Source organism: Oncorhynchus mykiss, chromosome 10, assembly GCF_057628025.1.
Source record: "Oncorhynchus mykiss isolate SJ-2025 chromosome 10, ASM5762802v1, whole genome shotgun sequence".
Taxonomy (NCBI): Eukaryota; Metazoa; Chordata; class Actinopteri; order Salmoniformes; family Salmonidae; genus Oncorhynchus; species Oncorhynchus mykiss.
The window spans coordinates 42410001-42437970 of NC_143031.1; the positions used below are offsets into that span (position 1 = coordinate 42410001).

Here is a 27970-nt window from a genome sequence, read left to right on the forward strand (position 1 = left end):
TCGATTGATGTTTACTGATCATGAAAAGCTTGTTTTGCATGGAATAATCTGAAATGTGTAGTTCTGACTAGGCACTTCAAGACGTGATGATATTACATTCTATGTTCTAACATTTACTTAACAATCCCTTGAAAACAGCAGATAGCTGTAAATGGTTTTAGCAGAGCGGAGGGTCTCATTGTCCTCATTTTCCTTGAACAGTATGAACCGTTTTGTTGATAACAACCTATTCATGGGTTGCATGTTTCATCACAATATTGTTTTGAAGGTTCCTCAACAATGAGCGCTGATGAAGATTTAGTCCAAAGTGCATTACAGTGGCTTGGAAATACAATGCCATTCAAAAGGAGGCAAATAATTAGTCGGGAAAACCTTTAGTCATCATTTTGATGTCACCAGATTGACTTTAGATGCAGTATAACATTAGCTAGCTAACTAAGATTGATGAGAGGCCAACGGATTTTAGCTAGCTAACGTTATCATTGCTAGTTATTTTTGCCGAACTTTGATGACAACAACACCATCTGTCTAAAGTCAATTTGACAACATGAAAATGCTGGCAAAGTTATTTCCTACTAATTATTTGACTTCTTTAGCAATGTCATTGTATTTCCAGGCACTATAGTGTAATTTAGACAAAACAGTATTTAGCCTCCGTCCAGAATGACTGGGTTTATCACCACTTTAGGGCACCACTATGGCGCCGTCGATAGAGGGAGGCTTGAGAACGTTCCTAACAATGGCATGACACGACCGGGTGACTGAAGTGCAACCTATGAATATGCTACCAACTCGGTCTTTTGTCAGTTTTCCCGCCTGATGTCACAACTCAGAACTGAACATTCTTATTGGTGACATCACAATGGGCTAACAACTTAGTCCGTTGTCATAGTTTTCCCGTCAGATGTCATAATTCAGGACTGAATATTCAGATCACAAAGGGCTGCCAGTTAAGCTTGTATTCAAATATTTTCCAGGGTGATGTCATAATTGGAGTTGATCACTTGAAGCATATGATTTACATTTTTGCATTAAAAAGAAAACTCCACCCAAAAACTATATTTTGGTATTTATTTCATTAGTCCATTGTTGATATAGTCCCAAAATGTTTGCATGTCAGCAATCAAGTTTTCAAGATAGGGGCCAGATTTCTGTATTTTGAAAGTAACCTGTCTTGAAAACTTGATTGCTGACATGCAAACATTTTGGGACTAAATCAACATGATCGATCAAAAGGGAAATGGAAAGAGACAATAGACTTTCAATATTAAACACAGTTGTCAATGGTTTCAGGCAAATCAAATGCTTATGTACCTTATTGTAACCAACCTGGTGGGCCAGTACACACAGCTGGCTCCTTTTGAAATGCTACGGCCTAAAGCTGTACTTTACATTCAGCTCGGTAAATGTGCAGATCCACTATGTTGATACAACAGGGGATAATATTGATGTATCTAATGAGCATATGTGAATGTGTGTTTTGTGTTCCAGCTCGGTCCATATGGAGGAGTCGTCAGTGATGCAGGGAGCCCAGGGGATGCTGGTCCAGAACTGGCCCACAGTGTCCAGCGCCGCAGGTGAGATGTGTTGGCCTGGGTGGGTGGGGGTCAAACGTACACCGAGTTTCTCTGCTGCGAGCTGGAGGCACTCTGCAGACACAGTGGTGTGAAATGACAGCAGATAAATAGGAATACGGAAGGCAGATGGGAAACACGCAGGTGACCTTTTAGAATCCCCGCCAGAGGAGTGTTAAGCATTAGCGCTGAGACTCCAGGGGCAGCATGCTTGAAAGACTAGATGAGGGCCAATGGCAGACATCGACACAATCAGCCAAAATAAAAGAGCCAATGAGAGGCAGTCTCAAGATGGCCAAATCTGGGCTGTTTGCCAGACTTTGATAGGTGAAGTGTACTGCACAACTTGGTTGTGATGGAGTGTGGTTGGGAGCCGCCAGCTGAAAATAGCCAGTTGTGAGAACAATTTTGGCAATGCCAGTAAGGCATTTAATAGCCATTTATCCATTTACAGCATCTCAGATGATAGAGAGCAAAAACAATCACATTTGAAGATTATTTTGGGAATCTGACTGTAATGAAAAGAGAAGGAGAGGGAAAAGTAGAAAGCAAGTGAGAGAGACAGAGAGGAACAACATGACCACAGTTGACTGGTAATCTCCTGTGGTTAAGTTCAGAGGGTTTGTCAGAATGCCTGGGCGGTGGTTTGATGTTCCTGTCAGCTGCCTGCCTCCTCTCTACTGCCAGCCAGCCCAAGCTGAGCACTTATCGATACGCTGTCCAGTGACAGGAGTTAGAGAACAGGTGTAGAACTCTAGGGTGGGCGATTGATCATCACTGTGACGGACTGAAGTTTGTCTGTATTTGTGTATATGTGTGTGTGTGTGTGTGTGTGTGTGTGTGTGTGTGTGTGTGTGTGTGCGCGTGTGTGCGTGCGTGCGTGCATACAGGAATTTAGAGGGGGAAAGAGAGTGAGAGTGAATAGGGCGATTGAGGGAGGGAGAGAGGGGATCTAGCTATTGATATGTTCTACCTGGCTGCAGTTTCTTTGCAGCGTATGGAAAACCTTCAGTCTATGGTCTGCCAGAGAATCCAATGCTTGGTGGAGGCAGAGGACATGCAAAGTGTCCTGGAAGCTCATCAGGAGTGGCTCAGTGCAGAGAGGAATCTCATGCAGGGTTAGGAGGTGCTTAGTTACAGGCTAGTATGTTGCCAGGTCAGACTGTGAGTGCAGTGCAGCCTTGTGGCTTAGACACAAGTAGCACGATTGGCTTTGTTTCAAAATGTTGTATCAGGCAGTTTTGGAAGTGTAAAAGAAAGAATACATGGGTTCAGTATATTGCAACAGTATACATGTTGCACCTCGAATGGAGAGTATACTTCCTCACTGTGACTCATTTGAGTTACCTGCAGAGAAAGTGGGAGGGGTACTGTTGGATGAAGACCAGACACAGAGGTAGATAGAGAGGGTGTTGAATAAGGCATGGCAAGACGCCCGTGATGTTTAGGGTGCTAGTGGAATTCCGAGTCCTTTGGGAGAGGATGAAAGAGCGAGAACGATAAGAGGCATGGGGGTTCAGAGAAAGAGAGAGGTTTAGGATTGGCCCTGCGGTTAGCGTTGTTGCTAGGGAACGCCATGTGACTTGTTGCTGGGTAACGCTGTCTAACTGAGAGATTGCTGCAGCAGCAGCACCCTCCATCAGCAGGGAGTGGGCGAAGGCAGTTTCCACAGCAACCATTCATACCCTGAATGGAGGATTTGGACGATGAGAGAGAAACAGAGAGGGAGGGGGAGAGAAATGGAGAGATGAGTAGAGAAGGATAGTGTTAACAGAGGAAAGAGAGGGTAGTCAGAGATGGAAAGCAATGAAAATGGAGGTAGAAAAGGAAGAAGGATATAACAGTACAGTGAGCTTTAAAGATGGAGAAAGATGTATTCATGAAGAAGGGTGCGACACCACCAACACACAGAATAGAATAGCATAGAAGAAGAAAACACACACAACATGCACACACACTCATATTCACAAACCTTAATATAACACATGATCCATAAACTGGGTTGCATGTTTGTAGACCGGAAAGAAGAAGAATGGGTTGAGAGTAACCCAGATTGGACCAGGGATAATGGACTTAGAATGTAGGACACTGAAACGAGGCTAGAACCACCCCAGACAGCTGGGTACCATGGCAACCTCCTTACAGAGGAGTAACCTGCTTACCAGCAACCGCAGCGTGTGCCTTTTTAATATGATCTTTGCAGAGGGGGGAAATTGGCTGTGATCAGGGTAGAGCTCCAAATAAGCCTCCATATTACTGGAGATACAAAGTCACTGTACGTGCAGAGCATGTCAAGCCTGCTCCCGCATAGACCCCGCAGAGAATCAGACTTACAAAAGACTCTGCCACATCTTCGATAGTGTAACATCCTGCAAATTGAAACAACTCTCTTGGAGAGAGAGAGAGAGAAGAGAGAGAGAGAGAGAGAGAGCAGAGAGAGAGAGAGAGAGAGACAGAGAGAGAGAGAGAGAGAAAGAGAGGGGAAATAGGTGTAGATCTGTTTGTTGTTCTCTTTCAGTAGGTGCAAATTAGATGAACACATTAGATCATTCTATGTGCCCACACTTTGGGGCGAACTCAACTGGCCAACATTGAGAAAAGAATCAACACACTCAAAATGATGTTGATCAAGTCTAGGACCAGTACAGGCTACCCTCCACTAACATAATCACAGTGGGCTTGAGGGAAGCAATGTACTCCAGGTGCAGTAATAGTGTTGTACTGTAATAACTGTGTCCTGAACTGATCAGCTTCCCCACACTGACCAGACACAGATGTTTCATTCAGTTTCTACTATGAAGTAAATGTTACGGCTGCGTTCTTTTCAGTCAGATTGGCTCCATCAAGCCCTAGTGAAGCCAAAACGCTGAAGAACGTAAAGGACTGAAGCGTGAGTCAGAGTGGGTCTGTGTGTTGGTGCCATTTGATGTCCTTTATATCTGAACAGTCGTGTTGTTTGCATGCTACAGTCATCACACGCGCGGACACACACACACACACACACACACACTTGAATTAGGAACTCCAGCCATTTCATAATTAACCTACAAATGAAAAACAAACAGAATCTATTTTCAGGGCCTGAGTTTGATCTAAATAAAAACACAGGAAAAAAAGTAGGTCAGAGCCCAGAGAAGTTGGTGTGGGCTGAGAGCACTGTGTCTGCTGAGTACAGACAACATCACATCACTCTCTGTTTGTCCTTTTCCCCTTTTGTTTTATTTTTCGGTGTCGTTCTTCACCCCAAGCGCTCGATCCCTTCGCATGCCTCTCTGTCTCTCGCCTGCTGATTGTATTCACATCTCTTTCATATCTTCCATTATACTGTATCCTATATGATAGGAGAATTGTGTCTCACGTTCTCTTAGTACTGCAGTTCACCCTCTCCAGGCTCTTTGGTCTTTCATTGTCTCATCCTCTCGCCCTGCTTCTCTCTCTCTCTCTCTGCTTCTCTCTCTCTCTCTCTCTCTCTCTCTCGCTCTCTCTCCCACTCTCTCTCCGTCACATTCATGCTTGAATATTGTATGAGTTTTCTCCCTCTCTCCACTACTGTGTCGAGTCCTTGTGAGAGTAGGATTAGATTAGTGCTGGGTTTTCACACTTCCTGTCGTCCTTACATGCTAATTCCCATCACATCACAGAGTTAAACATCCCTCTCTGCCGTTCAAGGTCTTGCTAGTCTACCCGTGTGTTCTCAGCAACACCACTGGCTGATAAAGTTCTACTCCCTGCAATCCGTTTCCCCCTCGTCAGTTTATTAGTGTGCCTCTGGCTCTAACTTAGACGTTTTGCTTATCTGTGCTGTATTACAGATGTAGTAATACTTTACCTCTGCCAGAAATAGGAAACTGAATAAGGCTCAATTTATGTGTGGTAGAATTTGCTGGTGTTTTCAGAATCTCACTGTGAGGATGAAAATAATGTTGACGAAGATGATAAAGATGACATAGCTCATCCCTTTGTGTTTCTCTCTCCCTTCTTCTATCTCTGTCTCTTCTCTTCCTCTCTTGTAGATGGTGAGGGGGGCGAGCTGTCCCCTCCGGTTGGAGCTGGCATCGACAGTAACAGCTGGCACTTCCGTTACGGGCCTGGCCCAGGCTACGGCCCCCCTCAGGTTCTGAGGCCTGGAGAGATCCCCCCCGAAGCCTTCATCATCCCCGGCTCCCCCGCCATCATCTCTATCCGCCAGGGCCAGGGAGGAGAGGATGACAAGAGCGACTTCATCACCTTCGGCAAGAAGGAGGATGCCAAGAAGAAGAAAAAGAAGAAGAAGGACAAGAAAGACAAGAAAGACAAGGGGAAGGAGGATGTGGACGAGTAGAGGAGAAAGGGGAGATATGAAAACAGAGCTACCAACTAAAGTTCAAATAACAGATGCAAGACAAAAATCCAAGTGTATATTTTAGAAGCAGGAGAGCCTCCCTGTGGTGTGTTTGCATAGTTAAGTCTGTCCAGCCAAGTCCCCATTAGCAGAGGCCTATCTCTATGAAACAGCCAATTGTAGCCTCTGCCAGGTTGGCCCTCCGAGGCTTCCATACCTCTGGGCTATTAAACAGGCTTCATATGGGATTTAATAGGCTGTCATTAGCAAGACATTTGCTGAAAGAAAATACTGTTTCTAATCAAACAAAAATACATTTGATTAGAAGAACCTTTCCACAATGACGATTATGTACTCAACTTTCCCTGCCCCACTCTTTCATGTATAAAATGCCATATGTGAGAGAAACCTCACACACCATTTTAATGCCATTACTATGACTAGTGTTACAGTCCTGCCAGCCACCTCCCCAAACTGGCCTGAAATGGGATGCTCTTCCCTGGCCATTCTTGCCCCATGTTGGCATCTCTGTCTTTACTCTGCCCCCTGTCTCCTCTGATCTCCTGATTGGAGGGGGAGAGGAGGAGCTCAATCCGACAAAGAGTGAAACAAAGGCTCTCTTCTCCAATAACATGGAGGCCTTGTGAAAAAAAAAGGAATACACAATAGTTATTTTATACAAACTATAAAAATGAGAAAGTGACCCAAACGAGACACCTGACATCTGTGTATGTAGTGTACGGTGAGCTGTGTGAGATTAGAATGGGTTGAGATTAGTGTTGGCCCGAGATTGAAGGCTGGATTAGACTGCCCAGGTTATTTTCAGTGCGTGCTGAAGCCGTGGTGTTTCATGCCTGGCACGGTTGGCACTGTTGGCAGCACAGGGCAGGGGCGAAATATCTGGCCACATCTCCTCACCTAGAACAGACAATAGGTCAGTGGGGCCTTGAACCCACAGTGTGCAACACACAACCACAATAACTACCACACATACGCTCACACTAGACAGTCAGGGCTGCCATGCACACACCTCTCTGGATACTATAGATCTCTAACCCAGCCAAAAGGCTGAGGCATAGCAGTGGCCTCTTTGCTATGGATGTGTAATAAACTCAGCAAAAAAAGAAACGTCCTCTCACTGTCAACTGCGTTTATTTTCAGTAAACATAACATGTGTAAATATTTGTATGAACATGACCAGATTCAAAAACTGAGAAATAAGCTGAGCAAGTTCCACAGACATGTGATTAACAGAAATTTAATAATGTGTCCCTGAACAAAGGGGGGGTCAAAATCAAAAGTAACAGTCAGTATCTGGTGTGGCCACCAGCTGCATTAAGTACTCCAGTGCATCTCCTCCTCATGAACTGCACCAGTTTTGCCAGTTCTTGCTGTGAGATGTTACCCCACTCTTCCAGCAAGGCACCTGCAAGTTCCCAGACATTTCTGGGGGGAATGTCCCTGGCCTTCACCCTCCGATCCAACAGGTCACAGACGTGCTCAATGGGATTGAGATCCGGGCTATTTGCTAGCCATGGCAGAACACTGACATTCCTGTCTTGCAGGAAATCACGCACAGAACGAGCAGTATGGCTGGTGGCATTGTCATGCTGGAGGTTCATGTCAGGATGAGCCTGCAGGAAGGGTACCACATGAGGAAGGAGGAGGTCTTCCCTGTAACGCACCACATTGAGATTGCCTGCAATGACTACAAGCTCAGTCTGATGATGCTGTGACACACCGTCCCAGACCATGACGAACCCTCCACCTCCAAATCGATCCCGTTCCAGAGTACAAGCCTCGGTGTAACGCTCATTCCTTCGACCATTACCCCTGGTGAGACAAAACTTTGACTCGTCAGCGAAGAGCACTTTTTGCCAGTCCTGTCTGGTTCAGCAATGGTGGGTTTGTGCCCATAGGCGACTTTGTTGCCGGTGATGTCTGGTGAGGACCTGCCTTACAACAGGCCTACAAGCCCTCAGTCCAACCTCTCTCAGCCTATTGCGGACAGTCTGAGCACTGATGGAGAGATTGTGCATTCCTGGTGTAACTCAGACAGTTGTTTTTGCCATCCTATACCTGTAACGCAGGTGTGATGTCCGGATGTACCAATCCTGTGCAGGTGTTGTTACACGTGGTCTGCCACTGCGAGGACGATCAGCTGTCCCTCCTGTCTCCCAGTAGCGCTGTCTTAGGCGTCTCACAGTACGGACATTGCACTTTATTACCCTGGCCACATCTGCAGTCCTCATGCCTCCTTGCAGCATGCCTAAGGCACGTTCACGCAGATGAGCAGTGATCCTGGGCATCTTTCTTTTGGTGTTTTTCAGAGTCAGTAGAAAGGTCTCTTTAGTGTCCTAAGTTTTCAGAACTGTGACCTTAATTGCCTACCGTCTGTAAGCTGTTAGTGTCTTAACGACCGTTCCACAGGTCGTTCCACATTGAACAAGCATGTGAAACAGTGTTTAAACCCTTTACAATGAAGATCTGTGAAGTTGTTTGGATTTTTACGAATTATCTTTGAAAGACAGGGTCCTGAAAAAGGGATGTTTCTTTTTTTGCTGAGTTTAAATGGCAGGAACGTTGCTTGTTGCTTCATTTCTGTTCAAGTCTGATCCCCCAGCTTCAGTCATTGAATGTTTAATAGTCAATGTTCAATAGTTCTTAAAGCCCCGCCCCCTTACCTTGCCGGCATTGGTGCTTGTCGGATTTGCTCGCACGCCTCCTCTGTTAACCCCTCTAGCGTTACTCCTCCTTCCTCTGTTCATCATATCCAGGAGCCTTCTTAACTTCCGATGACGTGTTCCTCCTTAAACACAGCAACAGTGTTATCCTGTATAAGACACACACACACACACAAATAAAACACACACACACAGTTTTTGTTAGCTTTAACCAAGCCTTGGTACTGAAACAACAAGGTTCCTATCACTCCTACAGAATTCTAGTTCATTTTGGGGACAAGTTGCCATCCATTACACTAGTTACACACAGGGTAGTGGGGGATACAGGGTACTTTATGGACTGGCTTCCTTCTGTCTAGATAGAGAGAAAAAGAGGGATAAAAGATGGTAGAGGGAAGGAGAGAGAAGTGGAATTGTTGTGATGGGCAGTCCAGTCCCCAGACATACCCCAGAGAGCTTAGTTGCTGTGTTAAACTCTTTACTCATATTCTGATGAAAATGAAACATCAGCAGTATTGAGTTGGGGGGGGATCTTCACTAGAATAGAGCATCCCCAAGATGAACTCAAGATGTGCAGGGGCTAATTGCACAACATCTCCTACTCAGCTCTCTGTTTCCTCTTCCTGGCTGCTATCTGACCAATCAGAGGGACAGAGGGGTGATGCTAGCGCTGCTATTGGACTGAATCCCCCCATATTATACACATGCTCCCCCTTCAGGTGTGAATCATTGCTGTCAAATCACGAAGGGGCTATTTGCATGTTATAAGCAGAGGAAACAGATTCTATATATAGATCTATATAAATAGATACATTTTTTCATTTTCTTCAACCATTTATCTCAAACTCAGAGACATTAATATTGCCTCTGCTGAAATATACATACTCACTCGCAAATACACACACATGAACACACATACAATACATATACACATACTATATATTCATAGACAAATCATACAGGAATCACTTTTGTATCCTGTTGAAATTAAATTAAAATACCTTCTAAATATACGTAATGCTGTAGTGTTATGCTATAAAATGCTATTTTTTGTTTATGCCCTTAGGATTTTTGAAGATTACAAAATGAATCCTTTACGTTGTGTTAAGCTATGAAATGGTCATCAAACAACCACTGTACTGAATCATTTATTCACCTTCGATATCTATCCCGAACCCCCTTTAAAAAATAAAAAAAAAAACATTAGAATTGAAGGAAAACAAACTCTTAAGAAAGAAAATGGTCCCAAAAAAAATCGGAAAAAGGTTCTGTACTCTCTGCTTGTGTGTAGTGAATGTTTCCTCAGACATCTGGTGCCTGAATGGCACTAATCAGTCAACTGCGACAGTGCAGATCTGTTAATAGCTTTTTTGTACACCTGCTCATCAGTGTAACGGTGATTTCGTGATTATTCTTTTTTATTGTTTGATGGATATGGTAACGTGTTTTGTTTATAAATCACAAATAAAATGTTATTTCTTAAATATCGGGAAAAGTTGTCCTTGGCCTTAATTTCAACTAAGAATTAGGGACCCAGCAGCCATATTAGATTAGATTATATTATGGCTTGTAAAAAAAAATGTAAATAAAAGGAAGAATATCGTACTTGTTCGGAGGATACATTGGCATGGGTGTTTTTATCCACCAAACACTGGCTTCGAGGGCATCATCACTTTTATACAACGGGTTACCAACATATTCAAATAATGGTTGACATATTTTCATTAAAAACTTTATTTTGATTCATTTATTCATACTATATAATCCAAGATATAGTCCCGACACAAATCTAGGGTTGCTACCCAAGCCGGCTGGTCGTTCGTTCTATTGGTTCGGTTGTCCAGAGACGCCACCCAGTCGTTCAGTCTTTTTGTTCTGTATCTATGGACACGACCCAGTCGTTTTTTCTAAATGCTCCATTGACATACTGGCTGGCAACGTTCTTATCCCTTGCTTGCTAGCTAGCCAACTACTTACAACCATGTCAAACAGTGCAGCCAGAATAACAACAGTAGCTGCATTTGCATTTGTTTAAGCTGTTTTCCAGTAACATTTATTTGGATACATTCATAAGAATGAGCTCATGATGCGTGATTTCACCTGGCATAGAAAAATGTGCTCTCTCATCAGGACACAGTTGTTCAGAGGATCTAGACAACAACACAGCTAACACAACCACATCAGTACTATAGGACAGCTGGAGATCGAATTTGAATACTGAAACAATGTCGCAAATGTCGGAGAGACGGACAGTAAGGTTTATACAAATCTCCACTGTTGAAAATGAAATTTTAAGAAATGTGAGATAATGTCTAGATGCTTTTTAATAGTGGATCAAGTTTATAAATTGCCTGGCTGGGCTGATGCGACTCTATATTGTGCAGTCAGATGAAACAGAATAAATATGTATTTTAATATCAAAGATTTAGCAGGTGGTAACTAGTGAAATATACACTGGCTGAAATGCGGTTTTAACCAATCAGCCTTCAGGATTAGACCCACCCATTGTATAAAACAATTCAAATTCTCTTCATGCATTTTTCTGGTTGAGCTAAATGAACTCAAACAAGTAAATGCCTTTTCTTGGTGAGTGGGATCAACTCAAAACAAGATGTTTTAACAAAAATATCCAGGTAAAGTGAAGGCCAAAATTGTTTCAATTGACAAAAGAAGATCCAAAGTACTGTAGCAACCTAACAGCTACAAAAGACTGCAGAAAGAATGGACTGCAGAAAGAAAAGACTGCAGAAAGAATGGACTGGAGAAAGAATGGACTGGAGAAAGAAAAGACAGGGGAAAGAATGGGCTGGAGAAAGAATGGACTGGAGAAAGAATGGACTGGAGAAAAAGAATGGACTGGAGAAAAAGAATGTGCTGGAGAAAGAATGGGCTGGAGAAAGAATGGGCTGGAGAAAGAAAAGACTGGAGAAAGAAAAGACTGGAGAAAGACTGGACTGGAGAAAGAATGGACTGGAGAAAGAATGGACTGCAGAAAGAATGGCCTGCAGAAAGAATGGACTGGAGAAAGAATGGACTGCAGAAAGAATGGACTGCAGAAAGAATGGCCTGCAGAAAGAATGGGCTGCAGAAAGAATGGACTGCAGAAAGAATGGACTGCAGAAAGAATAGACTGCAGAAAGAATGGCCTGCAGAAAGAATGGACTGCAGAAAGAATGGCCTGCAGAAAGAATGGGCTGCAGAAAGAATGGGCTGCAGAAGGAATAGACTGGAGAAAGAATGGACTGCAGAAAGAATGGCCTGCAGAAAGAATGGGCTGCAGAAAGAATGGACTGCAGAAAGAATGGACTGCAGAAAGAATGGCCTGCAGAAAGAATGGCCTGCAGAAAGAATGGGCTGCAGAAAGAATGGGCTGCAGAAAGAATGGACTGCAGAAAGAATGGACTGCAGAAAGAATGGGCTGCAGAAAGAATGGACTGCAGAAAGAATGGCCTGCAGAAAGAATGGACTGCAGAAAGAATGGACTGCAGAAAGAATAGACTGCAGAAAGAAAGGACTGGAGAAAGAAAAGACTGGAGAAAGAATGGACTGGAGAAAGAAAAGACTGGAGAAAGAATGGACTAGAGAAAGAAAAGACTGCAGAAAGAATGGGCTGCAGAAAGAATGGACTGCAGAAAGAATAGACTGGAGAAAGAATGGATGGAGAAAGAATGGACTGGAGAAAGAATGGACTGGAGAAAGAATGGACTGGAGAAAGAAAAGACTGGAGAAAGAAAAGACTGGAGAAAGAATGGACTGGAGAAAGAATGGACTGGAGAAAGAATGGACTGGAGAAAGAATGGACTGGAGAAAGAATGGACTGGAGAAAGAAAAGACTGGAGAAAGAATGGACTGGAGAAATAATGGACTGCAGAAAGAATGGACTGCAGAAAGAATGGACTGCAGAAAGAAAGGACTGGAGAAAGAAAAGACTGGAGAAAGAATGGACTGGAGAAAGAAAAGACTGGAGAAAGAATGGACTGGAGAAAGAATGGACTGGAGAAAGAATGGACTGCAGAAAGAATGGACTGCAGAAAGAATGGACTGCAGAAAGAATGGGCTGCAGAAAGAATGGACTGCAGAAAGAAAAGACTGGAGAAAGAATGGACTGGAGAAAGAAAAGACTGGAGAAAGAATGGACTTGAGAAAGAAAAGACTGGAGAAAGAATGGACTGGAGAAAGAATGGACTGGAGAAAGAATGGACTGCAGAAAGAATGGACTGCAGAAAGAATGGGCTGCAGAAAGAATAGACTGCAGAAAGAATAGACTGCAGAAAGAATAGACTGCAGAAAGAATGGACTGGAGAAAGAATGGACTGGAGAAAGAATAGACTGGAGAAAGAATGGACTGGAGAAAGAATGGACTGCAGAAAGAATGGACTGCAGAAAGAATGGACTGGAGAAAGAATAGACTGCAGAAAGAATAGACTGCAGAAAGAATGGACTGCAGAAAGAAAGGACTGCAGAGAGAGACACACAAAGACCCCTGAGTCTAATACCTGACAGCCCTCAGCAACAGCACATTATACACAATCAGCCCTCTCAACTAACAAGAGCAAATGTCTTTAAAAAGTTTAATCAGAATAATGGTCCCATGGTCCTGTGGACCTAAACTACTGTTCAAAAGTTTGGGGTCACTTAGAAATGTCCTTGTTTTTCTTTGCAGCTCTGCCTAGAAGGCCAACATCCCGGAATCGTCTCTTCACTGTTAATTTTGAGACTGGTGTTTTGTGGGTACTATTTAATGAAGCTGCCAGTCGAGGATGTGTGAGGCGTCTGTTTCTCAAACTAGACTCTAATGTGCTTGTCCTCTCTTCCACTTCTCTTTCTATTCTGGTTAGAGACTGTCAAATCTGCTCCCGCTCTTCCCTCCCCCTGGCGCTTGAGGGCGCCAGATTGCCTTGCATCACGCTCACCTGCCATCCATCACGCTCACCTGCCCTCGCTCGTCACTCGCTTCAGCATTATTGGACTCACCTGGACTCATTTATCACCTGTTTATTTCCTCCCCTATATTTGTCAGTTCCCTGCTCTGTTCCCCACTGCTTCAATGATTGTTTTTGTCTGTGTTTTCTGTTTGCTGACGTTGTTCCTGTCTTGTTTTATGTCCATTATTTATTAAATGTTACTCCCCGTACCTGCTTCGTCTCTCCAGCGTCAACTCATGTGACAGGGACAGTTTGTGCTGTTCTGTGAAGGGAGTAGTACACAGCGTTGTACGAGATCTTCAATTTCTTGACAATTTCTCGCGTGGAATAGCCTTCATTTCTCAGAACAAGAATAGACTGACCAGTTTCAGAAGAACGTACTTTGTTTCTGGCCATTTTGAGCCTCTAATCAAACCCACAAATGCTGATGCTCCAGATACTCAAATAGTCTAAAGAAGGACAGTTTTATCGGTTCTTTAATCAGCACAACCGTTTTCAGCTGTGCAACATAATTGCAAAAGGGGTTTTCTAATGATCAATTAGCCTTTTAAAATGATCAACTTGGATTAGATAACACAACGTGCCGTTTGAACGCAGGAGTGATGGTTTCTGATAATGGGCCTCTGTACGCCTATGTAGATATTCCATTAAAAATCTGCCATTTCCAACTACAATAGTCCTTTACAAGATTAGCAATGTCTACACTGTATTTCTGATCAATTTCATGTTATTTTAATGGACCAAATAAATTTGCTTTTCTTTCAAAAACAAGGACATTTCTAAGTGACCCCGAACTTTTGAACGGTTGCGTACATTTTAGTTTTCCCCCTAGCATTACACACCTAATTCCACTAATCAACTCACCATCAAACCTTTCATTAGTGGAATCAGGTGTATAGTGCTAGGGGCAATCCTGACCAGGCCTGCAGATAAGAGCGAGCGAGAGGCCCAGACCCAAAAAGGACTCTCAGCTGGGTTAGATAACACATCACATTGAGTTATTTATTTTTTACTGGCAGGAGACAGCTCTCTGATAAACTATACATCTGTACTGGCTGACAGGGCTCTCCTTGTCAGAACGAGAAGAACTTCATTCAAATCCTTGTCTGGCTCATTTCAGTCATTTAAGCAAATGGATAAACTACTGCATGTCTCATCTTACTCTCTCCTGATTAAAAAAGACCATCACAGCACACAGAAATCCCCAGTAAACCTTGGGCAACATTGCCCCTCACCATCATGACATAAAGTGCCCTTGTGTGAGTACTGTGTTGGCAGAAATATTCCTGATGAATCCAGAGGAGTGATAGAGTTTATTCAGAAGGCCTTGTGCTGACAGTCCCAGTGCTCTTCTGGCTCTTGAAATGAGTGTTTCGTTCTGCTCTTGCTCTGTAGACCTGTACTGCAGTCTGAGTGGAGCTGGCAAGACTTCAAGGGCCCAAATAGAGGGAGAGAGAGAATTCACATCTCGTACCCATCCTTTGCGTGATATAGGGGATGGTTTCCATGGATATGCAGGAATGACGTTGTCCCCTTTGATTCTGGGTATCGACGATGACATTAAGTGTTAGAATGTGATTGACAGAGAAACAGCATACAGACAGACACGGAGATATGTCCCGTGTCATCAGGGCATCAGTGTCAGCTCTTATTTGATCAAAGATATAATACCATTTTCATCACAACGGCAATGGCAACCTCGTCAATAAAAACACTTACTTAGTCAAGAGGAAGAGGAGAATAGACTGTGATAACATAAGGTCAGAAAGGTAAGAAGAGGACATTTCATTATAGGGGTCATATAAAGGGTCTGGATTGAAGGAGACAGTCTGACTGTTGGTCGGGGTAAAGTGTTTACCAGGGCCTGAATGAGCTGGAGCAGTGCCGCTATTTCTGCCTCGTCCCCCTGGGCTTGTCTGGATGAGTACCCAGCCATGCTGTCTGGGAGTAAAATCATTCACAGGCTGCTTCACTCATACAGACTGCTTCACTCACAGAGGCTGCTTCACTCACAGAGGCAAAACTGGAGAAATCACTCACAAGGGACAGCACCAAGCATGAGTCCCACAGTGGGGAATTGCAATAAATACATATACTGTTCGTGTTTTGAGATTTAGCCATACCATTACTGTTAGTGTTTTGGGATTTAGCCATACCATTACTGTTAGTGTTTTGGGATTTAGCCATACCATTACTGTTAGTGTTTTGGGATTTAGCCATACCATTCCTGTTAGTGTTTAGAGCAGACATCGCTACACTCAGAAATGTAGATTTCAAATGATATAAAAATAAAACTGACAGACTTGATAACAATGATTTTTTTCAACTGCGTGTGAATGTGTGTTTGTGTGTGTGTCGGCTTCTTTGTTCTACGATAATTAATATAATGTATCCCTGGAACATTGTATTATCATGTGTATAAACATCCATGTTACTCTGGTTGAGCCCCAGGCTGGCTGTGTGGTAATTGGAGACGCAGGACGGAGACTGATATTGACCTCTCACAACCCCGCTGACTCAATCCCAAGGGCAAACTCAGCAGATCCAAGAGGCCAGTGTCACCGTAAGGCCATTTCTAATGCTCCACCACACATGCCAGCTGTTTGTCCTTGAACACACACACACACAAGATCCCTAAAGTGGCCTGTTTTTAAGGGAAGAGAGCCTCCTTTAAAACAGACCAATTCAGGTATCTGGAAGTATATGACTGATGGAGAAGTTAAAGCATCCAGTGCCTGCTGCTGGTATGCCAAGGCAGATGAGGAGGATGGAGTTCTGGGTGACATTCAGTCAAATTAGCTGCATTAGCCTTTTATCTGTCTGTCCATATGGGGGGGGGGGGGGGGGGGGGGTCCGTCAATGGAATGGAATGATGCTCATCAAAGACATCAGCACTGAAGTCAGTGACTGGTAAGGTGTCAGGGGAGTTTTTTGAAACACTCCATCATCAATGTCGGATTTGCAGTCAATTAGCTGCTGTAATACAGTGGAAATGTGTCAGAGAGTGTCTGTGCTCACTAACAACCTGAAATGAGATGACATGCAACCTCATTTATCATGCAATTGGGAGTGTTACCTGTCAGTGCTGATGATTCCATGTGTTTACAGTGGGGCAAAAAAAGTATTTAGTCAGCCACCAATTGTGCAAGTTCTCCCACTTAAAAAGATGAGAGAGGCCTGTAATTTTCATCATAGGTACACTTCAACTATGACAGACAAAATGAGAGAAAAAATCCAGAAAATCACATTGTAGGATATTTAATGAATATATTTGCAAATTATGGTGGAAAATAAGTATTTGGTCAATAACAAAAGTTTATCTCAATACTTTGTTATATACCCTTTGTTGGCAATGACAGAGATCAAACGTTTTCTGTAAGTCTTCACAAGGTTTTCACACACTGTTGTTAATATACATCTGAATATGTGTGTGTGTGTGTGTGTGTGTGTGTGTGTGTGTGTGTGTGTGTGTGTGTGTGTGTGTGTGTGTGTGTGTGTGTGTGTGTGTGTGTGTGTGTGTGTGTGTGTGTGTGTGTGTGTGTGTGTGTGTGTGTGTAAATACATAATGTGCAACAGACTGAAAAAGAGAGAGGTGTTTATTTTTCCGGCTATTTCTTCTCCTACTCTACTGTATAGGCATCAACCCAAATTGTTACTTAATCAATTCAACAGCATTTCACCACTTAGCATAAAGCACGCCATAACTATTACTCTAAACAAAGCATACATTTAGAGTAGTCTTCTCACAGCCGAGCCTACCTTCGGATAGACAAAATCAAATGCTTCTTGAATGCAGCGTCGGGCGGAACCTTTCTTAAGGCGCGGTCAACAGCGCCACGTTGCACTCCAAGCAGGAATATCTTGCCTGGATGTCTGGTGAGCATGTAAAGCTTTGTTTGATACCATTTTATGGTTGTATATCGGCTCATGCAAACCTGTAATAAAAAATATCATTTATTAACGGTAATTGTTCGTGTCGTCTAATTTTGCTCAGCGGATGTATTCGAATTAGTAGCTAGCTAGAATGTTTCAGGCTTCCAAACAGCAAACAAAAGTTTCGTCCATAGTATTGCAGTGACCTATTTATGAGCGTGAATAACGACTCTGCCACTCAAGCTTACTATTGTGGCACAGTCCTTTGTAGAATATATGCTGGGCTTCGCACCAAAAGGCTGATGGTTCGAGACGCCTGTTTCATTACAGTATGTTGACAACATGAAATGTACGTCTTCTAATCTAGGCCAATAAAACAACATAAAAATAACAAAACAGGATTAGCTGCTGTTAGCCCAGTAGTTCAGCTGCTGCATTCACCAAAACATGCATAGGCTGTAGTGATGGGTCACTCACCGTAATGGTTTGTCTGTAGATTGATTTGTGTTTTCTTTACTGTGTCAACTCACCATGGCAGCTCAACCAAGACAGAATTTCGATTCAATTCATTCAGGAAAAGTTACACTTCAAACCAGTTGTGTTATGACCATCGAAGGACATGCTTTATTTACGTGAGTGTTGTAAATAGCGGTGCTCTGACTCCATAATTTAGGTGTCAATGAAGAATCACCTGCATTTCAACTCTGATTTTGTGTTGCTTTAATTTAAGATGCATTACAAACAACATTTTCGTGTTAACGTGGTCATCTACTCATCTCATTAGGAATAGTGGGTTATCTTACATAAATTTGCAAATGCGATGATGCATGGAATGCTTTATTATATAGTGAAAATGTGCTTCCCCAAAATTGAAACTCTTATGTCTAACTATCTTAGCTGGCATGCCTAAAAAAGCAAGCATTAACTAAATATATGGAATTAGACTCACTCAATATGTTTCCCAGATATTTGCAGAGAAGCACACGCCTGTGTGTGTGTGTGTGTGTGTGTGTGTGTGTGTGTGTGTGTGTGTGTGTGTGTCAGTCACCAGATCTCAACCCAATTGAACACTTATGGGAGATTCTGGAGCAGTGCCTGAGACAGCGGTTTCCACTACCAGCAACAAAAAAACGAAATACGTCATTTATTGTGGAAGAATGGCGTCGCATTCCTTCAATAGAGTTCCAGACACTTGTACAATCTATTCTACGGTGCATTGAAGCTGTTCTGGATCCTGGTGTTCCAACGCCCTAAGACACTCTATGTTGGTGTTTCCTTTATTTTAGCAGTTAACTGTGTGTGGCAGTGATGCGACTGCAGATGGCTTCTGGCTAACTTCTTTATGAGATGGGTTGTACAACCTGCATACCTTGATCAAATTAGATCTGAACATAGAGCTGGGGACTAGAACGCATGCAGCAGTAAGCGATTGTGTTCATCTAAGAAACCATGCTTTCATGTTGTACTGATGCTGTTGTGGTTGATGTAAATGTTTTCTATGTGGTTCTGTTGTTGAAAATGTCACTGCCCATTGTGTTTATTCGGTCCAACCTTCCTTTCCCTTTATCCGGCGTTTGCTCTGCTGCCGCTGTCCACGGTGCTGAAATGGTTCCCCCTCTGCTGCACTGCGAGCGGAGTCTTATCTGACGGGCTGTTTGCAGTTAGAAGCTACGGCTAGGGCAAACTCATCTACGAATTAGTGGTCCGGTGTCTTCTATTAAAACTTCAAATTGTAAAATGCACTCAAACATATGGAGTAGGCCTTTCTAACTTATTAGTTCACATTTAAATGCTGCACGGCGTCTAGATTCAGTTGTATTGGCCATGTAGTCAGAGACTGTACACTAATCGCTCTTGCGTATTTTCCTGTAGCCTCATGGCGTCGCTCCTCGCCAACTCTATGCTGTGTGTTTTTAGAACACTCCCATTTCGTTTTGAGCTATATGAGCAGGATTTATCCACACAGCCATTTCCTTGCGGAGCATAACACGGAGTACTGTAAGATAGACCCTTGGCCTTTGGGGTTTTGTGTAAATACTGGGCTTATTTATATAATTTTTCATGTTTATGCGATTGCCATAAGTGAATATGTCGGTATCTACTACATCATGCGGATCTAAATGGCGTTTGCAATGTGCTATGCTTTTGCTTGCTATCGTGCGGGCCTCCTTTGCGGACATTCGATATTCTGTTCCCGAGGAGACAAAGACAAATCATATAATCGGGAGCTTAAGCAGTGACCTTCGTTTGGATGTTAAGCGACTGAGGGTTCGGAAGGCCCGAGTTGATTACCAGGGAGAGAAACGGTACTGTGGAGTAGACGTGGACTCCGGAGATCTCATTGTTCTCGAGAGAATCGACAGGGAGACGCTTTGTGAAACTACCTCACCCTGTATCTTGCATTTTGAGTTCATCCTGGAAAATCCTTTGGAGCTGCACAATATTGGTCTGGAAATACAGGACATAAATGACAACGCACCTCTTTTCCCCAAGGATTTAATCAAACTGGAAATAAGCGAATCTGCAACAACAGGCAGTAGATATAAAATAGCTTCTGCTCGAGATTTAGATTTAGGCATTAACTCTGTTCAAAGCTATGTGCTTGGTCAAAATGGTTATTTTGTTTTAGATGCAAAAATCAGCAAAGAAAGGTATATTGAAATTGTATTGCAAAATAGTCTCGACCGAGAGAAGGAAGGCGAACATTATCTAATGCTAACGGCAATTGACGGGGGGAATCCACTTCGGTCTGGTACTGTTGCAATAAATATTCTCGTAATTGATGTAAATGATAACGGTCCAATATTTTCGCAAGCTGTGTATACGGTAACCGTTTTTGAAAATTCACCACAAGGTACCTCCTTGCTCAAGGTAAGCGCAACTGATAAAGATGAGGGTGCGAATGGTCACATTACATATTACATTAATCATGCGTCTGAAAACACAAAGCGTTTATTCAATATTGACCAAAACAGTGGGGAGATTACTGCAATTGGCGAGATTGACCACGAAAAGGCCTCCTCTTATGAAGTGGAGATACAGGCGGAGGATGGTGGGGGGCAGGCCGGACACTGCAAAGTCCTCGTTGAAATATCTGACATAAATGACAATGCACCCACAATAACTGTGAAATCAGTCACCAATCCGATTCCAGAGAACATCCCAGCGGGCATTGAAATAGCTGTTATTAATGTAAAGGATCAGGACCATGGAGAGAACAGCAGAGTGAAGTGCAACATTGCGGCAAACCTACCTTTTAAACTCCAATCCTCAATTAAAAACTACTTTACCTTAATAAGCAGCGCCCCTCTGGATCGAGAGCAAATCTCTGAATATGATGTCACCATAATAGCAACCGATGGAGGAACGCCGTCATTGTCGTCAAGTGTTATTTTGAGTTTCCACATTTCTGATATAAATGACAATCCACCTGTGTTTGAAGAACAATCCTACAACGCCTATGTGACTGAAAATAACAAGCCTGGCTCCTCTATGTGTTCTGTTACTGCCAGAGACCCAGACTGGAGACAGAACGGCACAGTGGTCTATTCTCTATTGCACAGTGAGATCAACGGTGTTCCCGTGTCCTCATTTTTATCAATTAACGGAGACACGGGGGTGATTCGTGCTGTGAGAGCATTTGATTATGAACAGTTTAGGAGCTTCAAAGTCCACGTTGTAGCCAGGGACAATGGTTCTCCTCCACTCAACAGTAACGTGACAGTGAGTATCTTCATAACAGATGAGAATGATAACTCTCCCCAGATATTATACCCTGCTCCAGCAGGGAACTCCTTGATGACTGAGATGGTCCCCAAAGCTGCCCTGGCGGGGTCCCTGGTTTCCAAGGTGATAGCTGTGGATGCTGACTCTGGACAGAACGCTTGGCTGTCATATCTCATCGTGAAATCGACTGATCCGGGACTTTTCACTGTTGGTGTCCACAGCGGAGAGATCAGGGCACAGCGGGACATTGCTGAATCTGACAGTATGAAGCAGAACCTTGTTATATCAGTGGAAGATAACGGACAGCCCTCTCTCTCTACAACCTGTGATGTATATTTACTCATATCAGATAACTTGGCTGAAGTTCCAGAACTGAAAGACATGGCTTATGAGGATAGTTCCAAACTAACTTCCTATTTGATCGTTGGTCTGGTCTCTGTCTCCACCTTTTTCCTGACTTTCATTATTCTCATCCTGGCCGTGAAGTTCTGCCGCAGTAGAAAGCCTAGAATGTTGTTTGATGGAGCAGTCGCCATTCCCAGCGCGTATTTCCCTCCCAACTATGCAGAGGTGGATGGAGCTGGAACTCTGCGCAGTTCTTACAATTATGACGCATACCTGACAACGGGCTCACGCACCAGTGACTTCAAGTTTGTAACATCTTACAATGACAGCACCCTGCCTGCAGATCAGACTCTGAGGAAAGAAAGCAAAGATCAAGATTCGTTAGTGGACACCAAGGACTTGAACGAGGTAGGATTGTAAATATTTGTGCTAGTACTGGTTGTTGTCATTTAATTTGAGCCCAAAAGCATGATTGCTTTCCTATAAATGTTACTTACATACATATCTTGCTTCATTATTTTTAATTGTGCAAGCGGTTGATCGACCCTTTTTACTCTGAACAGCCTTTCAATACCCTCGGTCTACAGCGTACAATTTCAGCATTGAAATTCTTCATAACTGTAGGCCTATTTCCCCCATTATGACTTTGTCCCTGTTGTTTTCTGTTTTGCAGCATGTCTGTATTCATCATGACATCACCACGGGACTTCTTATAGGCTTAATAATATGATTACTAGATCAATTCAGCTTCACATATTGTTAATTTGATTATGCATATTACACATTAGCCTACAGCATGGCTAGGCATACGGTGTCCTACTCTGGTAAACGAAGCGTTCCTTTATTTAGTCAATGTTGATATGTAACACAGCGGGTCGCTGTTGGCTTACAAAAGCAAAAATACAGATTGAAACCCACCCACTCCTGCCCCCAATCCGTCGTTATATTTTGTGTGGTGACTGCTTTCTTGCTTAAAGCCTTTCACGTTGGATACCCTTACCAAGGTAGAGGTCATATTTGCAGAAGTTTTTGTATATATAGCCTATACTAAGAGGTTTGGGATCATTTGATTAATCTGAATTTTATTATGGAATATAAAAGAGGTTCCATATTGAGGCGAGGGCGATGGACCACCTTTGTCTTCCTATTATTGACCGTCCATCAGTGTGTCGGGGATATTCGCTATTCCATTGCAGAAGAAATTAAACGAGGTTCTGTGGTTGGGAGATTTTCTCAGGATTTGGGAATCGATGTAAAAACACTGTCCACCAGAAGACCAAGGATCGAATTCGAAGGTAGTACACGATACTGCGACATTAACCAGAAGAATGGAGATTTGATTGTGAACGAGCGGATGGACAGAGAGGAGCTGTGCGGACAAAGGCCGTCGTGTGCTTTGCATTTTGACTTCTTTTTGGAAAACCCTCTAGAGTTGCACCGTGTCACACTTGAAATCCAAGATGTTAACGACAATTTCCCAACATTTCCCAATGAAGTAATCAAATTAGAGATCCGAGAATCGGCCAATAAAGGAGAGCGATTTTCCATTGATGAGGCCCTCGACACAGATACGGGAGTCAATTCAGTTCAGGGTTATACTCTATCGGCAAATGAACATTTCACCTTGTCTGTTCACACAAGTGCTGATACAGGTAAATATGCAGAGATTGTACTAGAGCATGAACTAGACCGCGAAAAACAGGACGAACTATCACTTATTCTGACAGCTTATGATGGCGGACAGCCACAGAAATCTGGCACAGTGGTTATACAGGTCCGGGTACTAGATGCTAATGATAATGTCCCTGTATTTACGCAGTCTATTTATAAGATGAGTGTGCCTGAAAACGCTCCATTGGGTACTGCCGTGGTCACTGTCAGTGCCAGCGATGCAGATGAAGGGGCGAATGGACAGGTTACATATGAATTTAGTCATATTTCTATCAAAACAAAAAATACTTTCTCTATTGATCCAAGAAGTGGAGAGATTAAAATAAAATCAATGATAGATTTTGAAGATACGTCGTCCTTTGAACTGCGAGTTAAAGCTAAAGATGGAGCAGGTCAGGCTGCTTCATGTAAAGTTATTGTCGACGTCGCTGATATTAATGACAACGCCCCAGTCATACTTATTAAGTCATTCAAATCACCATTGCCAGAAAACTCACCAGCCGGTACAGAGGTCGCCTTCATTTATGTACAGGACAGAGATTCTGAGTCCAATGGCAAAGTAATATGTTCTATTGAGCAGAACACATACTTCAAATTGTCCCCGTCAATCAAAAAACACATTTCCCTAATAACTGCTGTGGAATTGGATCGTGAGACACAGTCAGAATACAACATCACTCTTATTGCAACCGATGAAGGACATCCTCCACTGTCGTCATTTCAAACTATTACGTTAATTGTTTCTGATGTGAATGACAACCAACCTGTGTTTGACAAACAATCCTACAACGCCTACGTGACTGAAAATAACAATCCGGGCTCCTCTATGTGTTCTGTTACTGCCAGAGACCCAGACTGGAGACAGAACGGCACGGTGGTCTATTCTCTATTGCACAGTGATGTGAACGGTGTTCCGGTGTCCTCATTTGTATCCATTAACGGAGACACAGGGGTGATCCACGCAGTGAGAGCATTTGATTATGAGCAGTTTAGGAGCTTCAAAGTCCACGTTGTAGCCAGAGACAATGGTTCTCCTCCACTCAGCAGTAACGTGACTGTGAGTGTCTACATAACAGATGAGAATGATAACTATCCCCAGATATTATACCCTGCTCCAGCAGGGAACTCCTTGATGACTGAGATGGTCCCCAAAGCTGCTCTGGCGGGGTCACTGGTTTCCAAGGTGATAGCTGTGGATGCTGACTCTGGACAGAACGCGTGGCTTTCATATCACATCGTGAAATCGACTGATCCGGGACTTTTCACTGTTGGTATCCACAGCGGAGAGATCAGGGCACAGCGGGACATTTCTGAATCTGACAGTATGAAGCAGAACCTTGTTATATCAATAAAGGACAACGGACAGCCCTCTCTCTCTACAACCTGTGATGTGTATTTACTCATATCAGATAACTTGGCTGAGGTTCCAGAACTGAAAGACATGACTTATGAGGATAGTTCCAAACTCACATCCTATTTGATCATTGGTCTGGTCTCTGTTTCCACCTTTTTCCTGACTTTCATTATTCTCATCCTGGCCGTGAGGTTCTGTGGTAGGCGAAAGCCTAGAATGTTGTTTGATGGAGCAGTCGCCATTCCCAGCGCGTATTTCCCTCCCAACTATGCAGAGGTGGATGGAGCTGGAACTCTCCGTAGTTCTTACAATTATGATGCATACCTGACAACGGGCTCACGCACCAGTGACTTCAAGTTTGTCCGATCTTACAATGACAGCACGCTGCCTGCTGATCAGACACTAACAAGATGTCCAGATACATTATTAGAAGGGAGTATCACCACGCTCAACACTGCAGGAGAGGCGAATGAGGTAAGCCTTCACTCATCTGAGATACCACCGTTTGTACGTGAGCGGTTTCATTATGTGAGAATGGGTTATGCATGATGAAAATACATTCTGGGCCTTAATGGCTTCTGCCATCCTATAGAAACAGTAGGTCTTATACTCGTTTTAGATGATAAGATCTTAGTAGGGTACAATGTGGAATTTATCCACTCATTGTTTTGTTTGATTGGTTGTGTTTTAAAGGTGATCGCTGTTTCTTCTCTTCTCTGTGAGGAGTAATTCACTAAGAGTTTGATTTGATGGAAGCAGTTTGCTCCTTGTTTGTTTGTGCTGTGGTTTCCTATAAATATAACAAGCAACGCAGTTTCGGTTGCTTTTAGTTGAGTATGCCTGTGATGTTTTTTTCACAGATGTTCTATTGGAGTTGACAATAAAGCTTGATGGAGATAGGAAAACATGGTTTAGACTACTTTTGAAAAGGAATCCGGCATTTTATAATAAATGGATTGTATTGACCTGGAAAGAGTATTGAATGTATTTTGAAACTTGATTACATGTTGTTAGGATGTGTGTTCAGCGTTGTGCATTAAAGTCCCCATTGCATACCGTTGTTTTGCAGTCACCTCCATTTCAGCACCAGACCAGTGGACACAGAGGTGACTGTTTTAGTCTCCTGAAGTCTAACGGTCGAAAACTCAAAGATAGAATGCGAAAGAATTAGCGTTATTTTGATGATTAACGAAACATCGATAGTGAAATCGACATGATCGAAATTTTCATGATGGTTGAAATATTTTATTATATCCAGGAAAAATACATGTTGCAACTAGTCTACTAATGGCTTATTGTGTGACTATTTAGGCATATTGTGTACGTTTCTCCTAATAGCGTACCTCATCCATGTCTTCTCATGATCATGTCACGATGAGGTTACCACTGATTTGAAGCCTATATCTTTCATGTTTTAGTAATGTCGTCTGCGTTTGGAGAATGTTATACATTCTAAGAAGTACACATGGAAAACAATATTAGCCTACGAGCATGCTGTTTTTCTGATAGACTCATGATGTCGCTTTCCACCAGCTAAGTACAGTTAACTATATACCTCCACCTACTACCGGGTGTAGGCTCCGTATAGCGCGTCGCATTACCATTTCTCTCTGAAAAGCGGTTAGACATTGTAATCTTTCTTCCGTTTGGCAATTGATTGTGGACAATTGGCCTTAATTGCTATTAGACGTTAAAGATGGGCTACAAAGGCTTTACATTTTTTGAAAGAGCTTTTCGTCTTTCTTTTTGCCTTTTCTTCATACACATCAGCAAAGGAAACGTGAGCTATTCTATACCAGAGCAGGTGAAACGCGGATCTGTAATCGGAAATATAGCCAAGGATCTGAGGTTGTATGTTTCGCGATTGGGTGTTATTTTTTGGTTTAAATTACACTTCGTTTTTCACAGTTTGAAATACACATTCAAACATAAGAACCTATAGACTTCATCGGTTTCCTATTTAAATTTAGTACTGTGTAGGCTTTTCCGGATTTCTCAGTAGGCTGGTGTATCGCTGTTATCTCTACACCAATTCTCAAAATCTTTAAATTTCTCTTTTTACATCACCATGTAGGTTCAAAAATTATTTATTCGATAGTAGTGTCATTTAGGTAGAAGCTTGCTCATTGCTTGTCTATGTCATTCTGATTCATATGTTTAACAGGCACTGCAACTGTTATTCGTCTTTAAGGAAGTCTGATTGTTGTATTCGACCATAGTAATTCTGACATGCAGTAGGCTAAGCGTGTTTTCTTACCCTGTTTTAGAGTAACTGAATGGAGGACAATGTTGAGTTATTAAATTAAATCCGTTTAAAAATAAGAACTTGACATGGACATATAGATACGTTATTATTCATTTTCTAATTTCTCATTTCACAATAAATATATTGGAGTAGATTGAGATGTAAGCATATTGCGTTGTCGCGTTCTGAAACATCCTCATTGATAATTCAGCAACGCTTGAATTCAGCACCAGGCACGTGGACAGCGACTAAACTTATTTCCTTCACTTTAACATCAGTTCAAATCCTGCCAAACTCAAATGAAGACGGGAACACCACATGTTGGTTTGTTGAGTGAGGACACGTTGATAGCTAGTAGAATCCGTGCATTAAATTGGCTTAAAGGAGAAAGTTGCGACTAGTGTTAACTCAATGTTTTTACCTTATGGGACTGTTCCGATTCATGAAAAAGGAGTTCATACATCACACAAGCATTACTTTACAATATTTCTGTATAACTGTTTAGTATTAACTGAAGTTATAGGCTACATCATATTTGTAGGAATACATAATTATAAGATAGAAAACTATTGAAGTACATTGTGTGGTGTTTTTTTAATGACTCAGGATGTCGCTGTTCACCAGCTAAGAAAAGTTAGGCAGCCTACACTTCTCAACCCGCTAATTTATTAGTCAGAGGGCGGATACAACCTGCCGCGCCATTATCACCGAGCAGCAGTCGGCCAAAGGACCTAATTTCTTCAGTTGGGTAATTGATCTTAGCCAATATTTGTAGTGGCCTACATTGCATGATCATTTTTGTTCACCTTGTAATTGGAATATTTTCGTTTTGTACATCGAAAATGGGCTACATTGGATTTACAGTTTCAGCTTTTGTCCTCCATCTGGCTTTTGTTCTATCCCTGATACGCATCAGCAATGGCGACATGACCTATTCTATTCCAGAGGAGATGAAACGCGGATCTGTAGTCGGAAATATAGCCAAGGATCTTGGGTTGGATGCTAAAAGACTGTCGGCTCGAAAAGCTCGTTTAGAAGAAGATGGAACTAAACACTTCTGTGACATTAACCTGAATTCGGGAGATCTTGTTGTCGCTGAAAGAATTGATAGGGAGCAGCTTTGCGGTCCGAGGATTTCATGTGGGCTCAAATATGAAATGGTTCTTGAAAGTCCTTTAGAATTGCATCGCTTATCTCTTCAGATTCAGGATGTGAACGATAATTCACCACAGTTTGCAGATGATGTTATCAA

The 27970-nt window shown here is 42.7% G+C and overlaps 3 protein-coding genes across 6 annotated transcripts in view; all 3 read left to right on the top strand.

Moving 5' to 3' along the window:
* Positions 1–10074, top strand: part of LOC110533898 (protocadherin alpha-C2) — a 37185-nt gene extending 27111 nt beyond the window's left edge. For both annotated transcript variants that reach the window (XM_021618493.3, XM_021618492.3), the window contains exons 3-4: positions 1492–1577; positions 5588–10074. In XM_021618493.3, coding sequence (XP_021474168.3) covers positions 1492–1577; positions 5588–5895 — 394 coding nt within the window. In that variant the 3' untranslated portion in view covers positions 5896–10074. The remainder of the gene's footprint in view (positions 1–1491; positions 1578–5587) is intronic.
* A 9263-nt stretch (positions 10075–19337) lies between these two features.
* The window catches only part of LOC110533900 (protocadherin gamma-C5), a 143420-nt gene continuing 134787 nt past the window's right edge, over positions 19338–27970 (top strand). For all 3 annotated transcript variants that reach the window (XM_036990316.2, XM_036990334.2, XM_036990347.2), the window contains exon 1: positions 19338–21856. In XM_036990316.2, coding sequence (XP_036846211.2) covers positions 19466–21856 — 2391 coding nt within the window. In that variant the 5' untranslated portion in view covers positions 19338–19465. The remainder of the gene's footprint in view (positions 21857–27970) is intronic.
* Positions 22371–27371, top strand: LOC118966776 (protocadherin beta-16-like). Its single transcript, XM_036990349.2, has one exon. The coding sequence runs from the start codon at positions 22536–22538 to the stop codon at positions 25020–25022; it is 2487 nt and encodes an 828-aa protein (XP_036846244.2). The 5' UTR covers positions 22371–22535; the 3' UTR covers positions 25023–27371.

What these genes read in the sequence shown, in the direction of transcription:
- LOC118966776 (XM_036990349.2), top strand. Translation starts at nt 22,536, where the DNA reads ATGGAATATAAAAGAGGTTCCATATTGAGGCGAGGGCGATGGACCACC.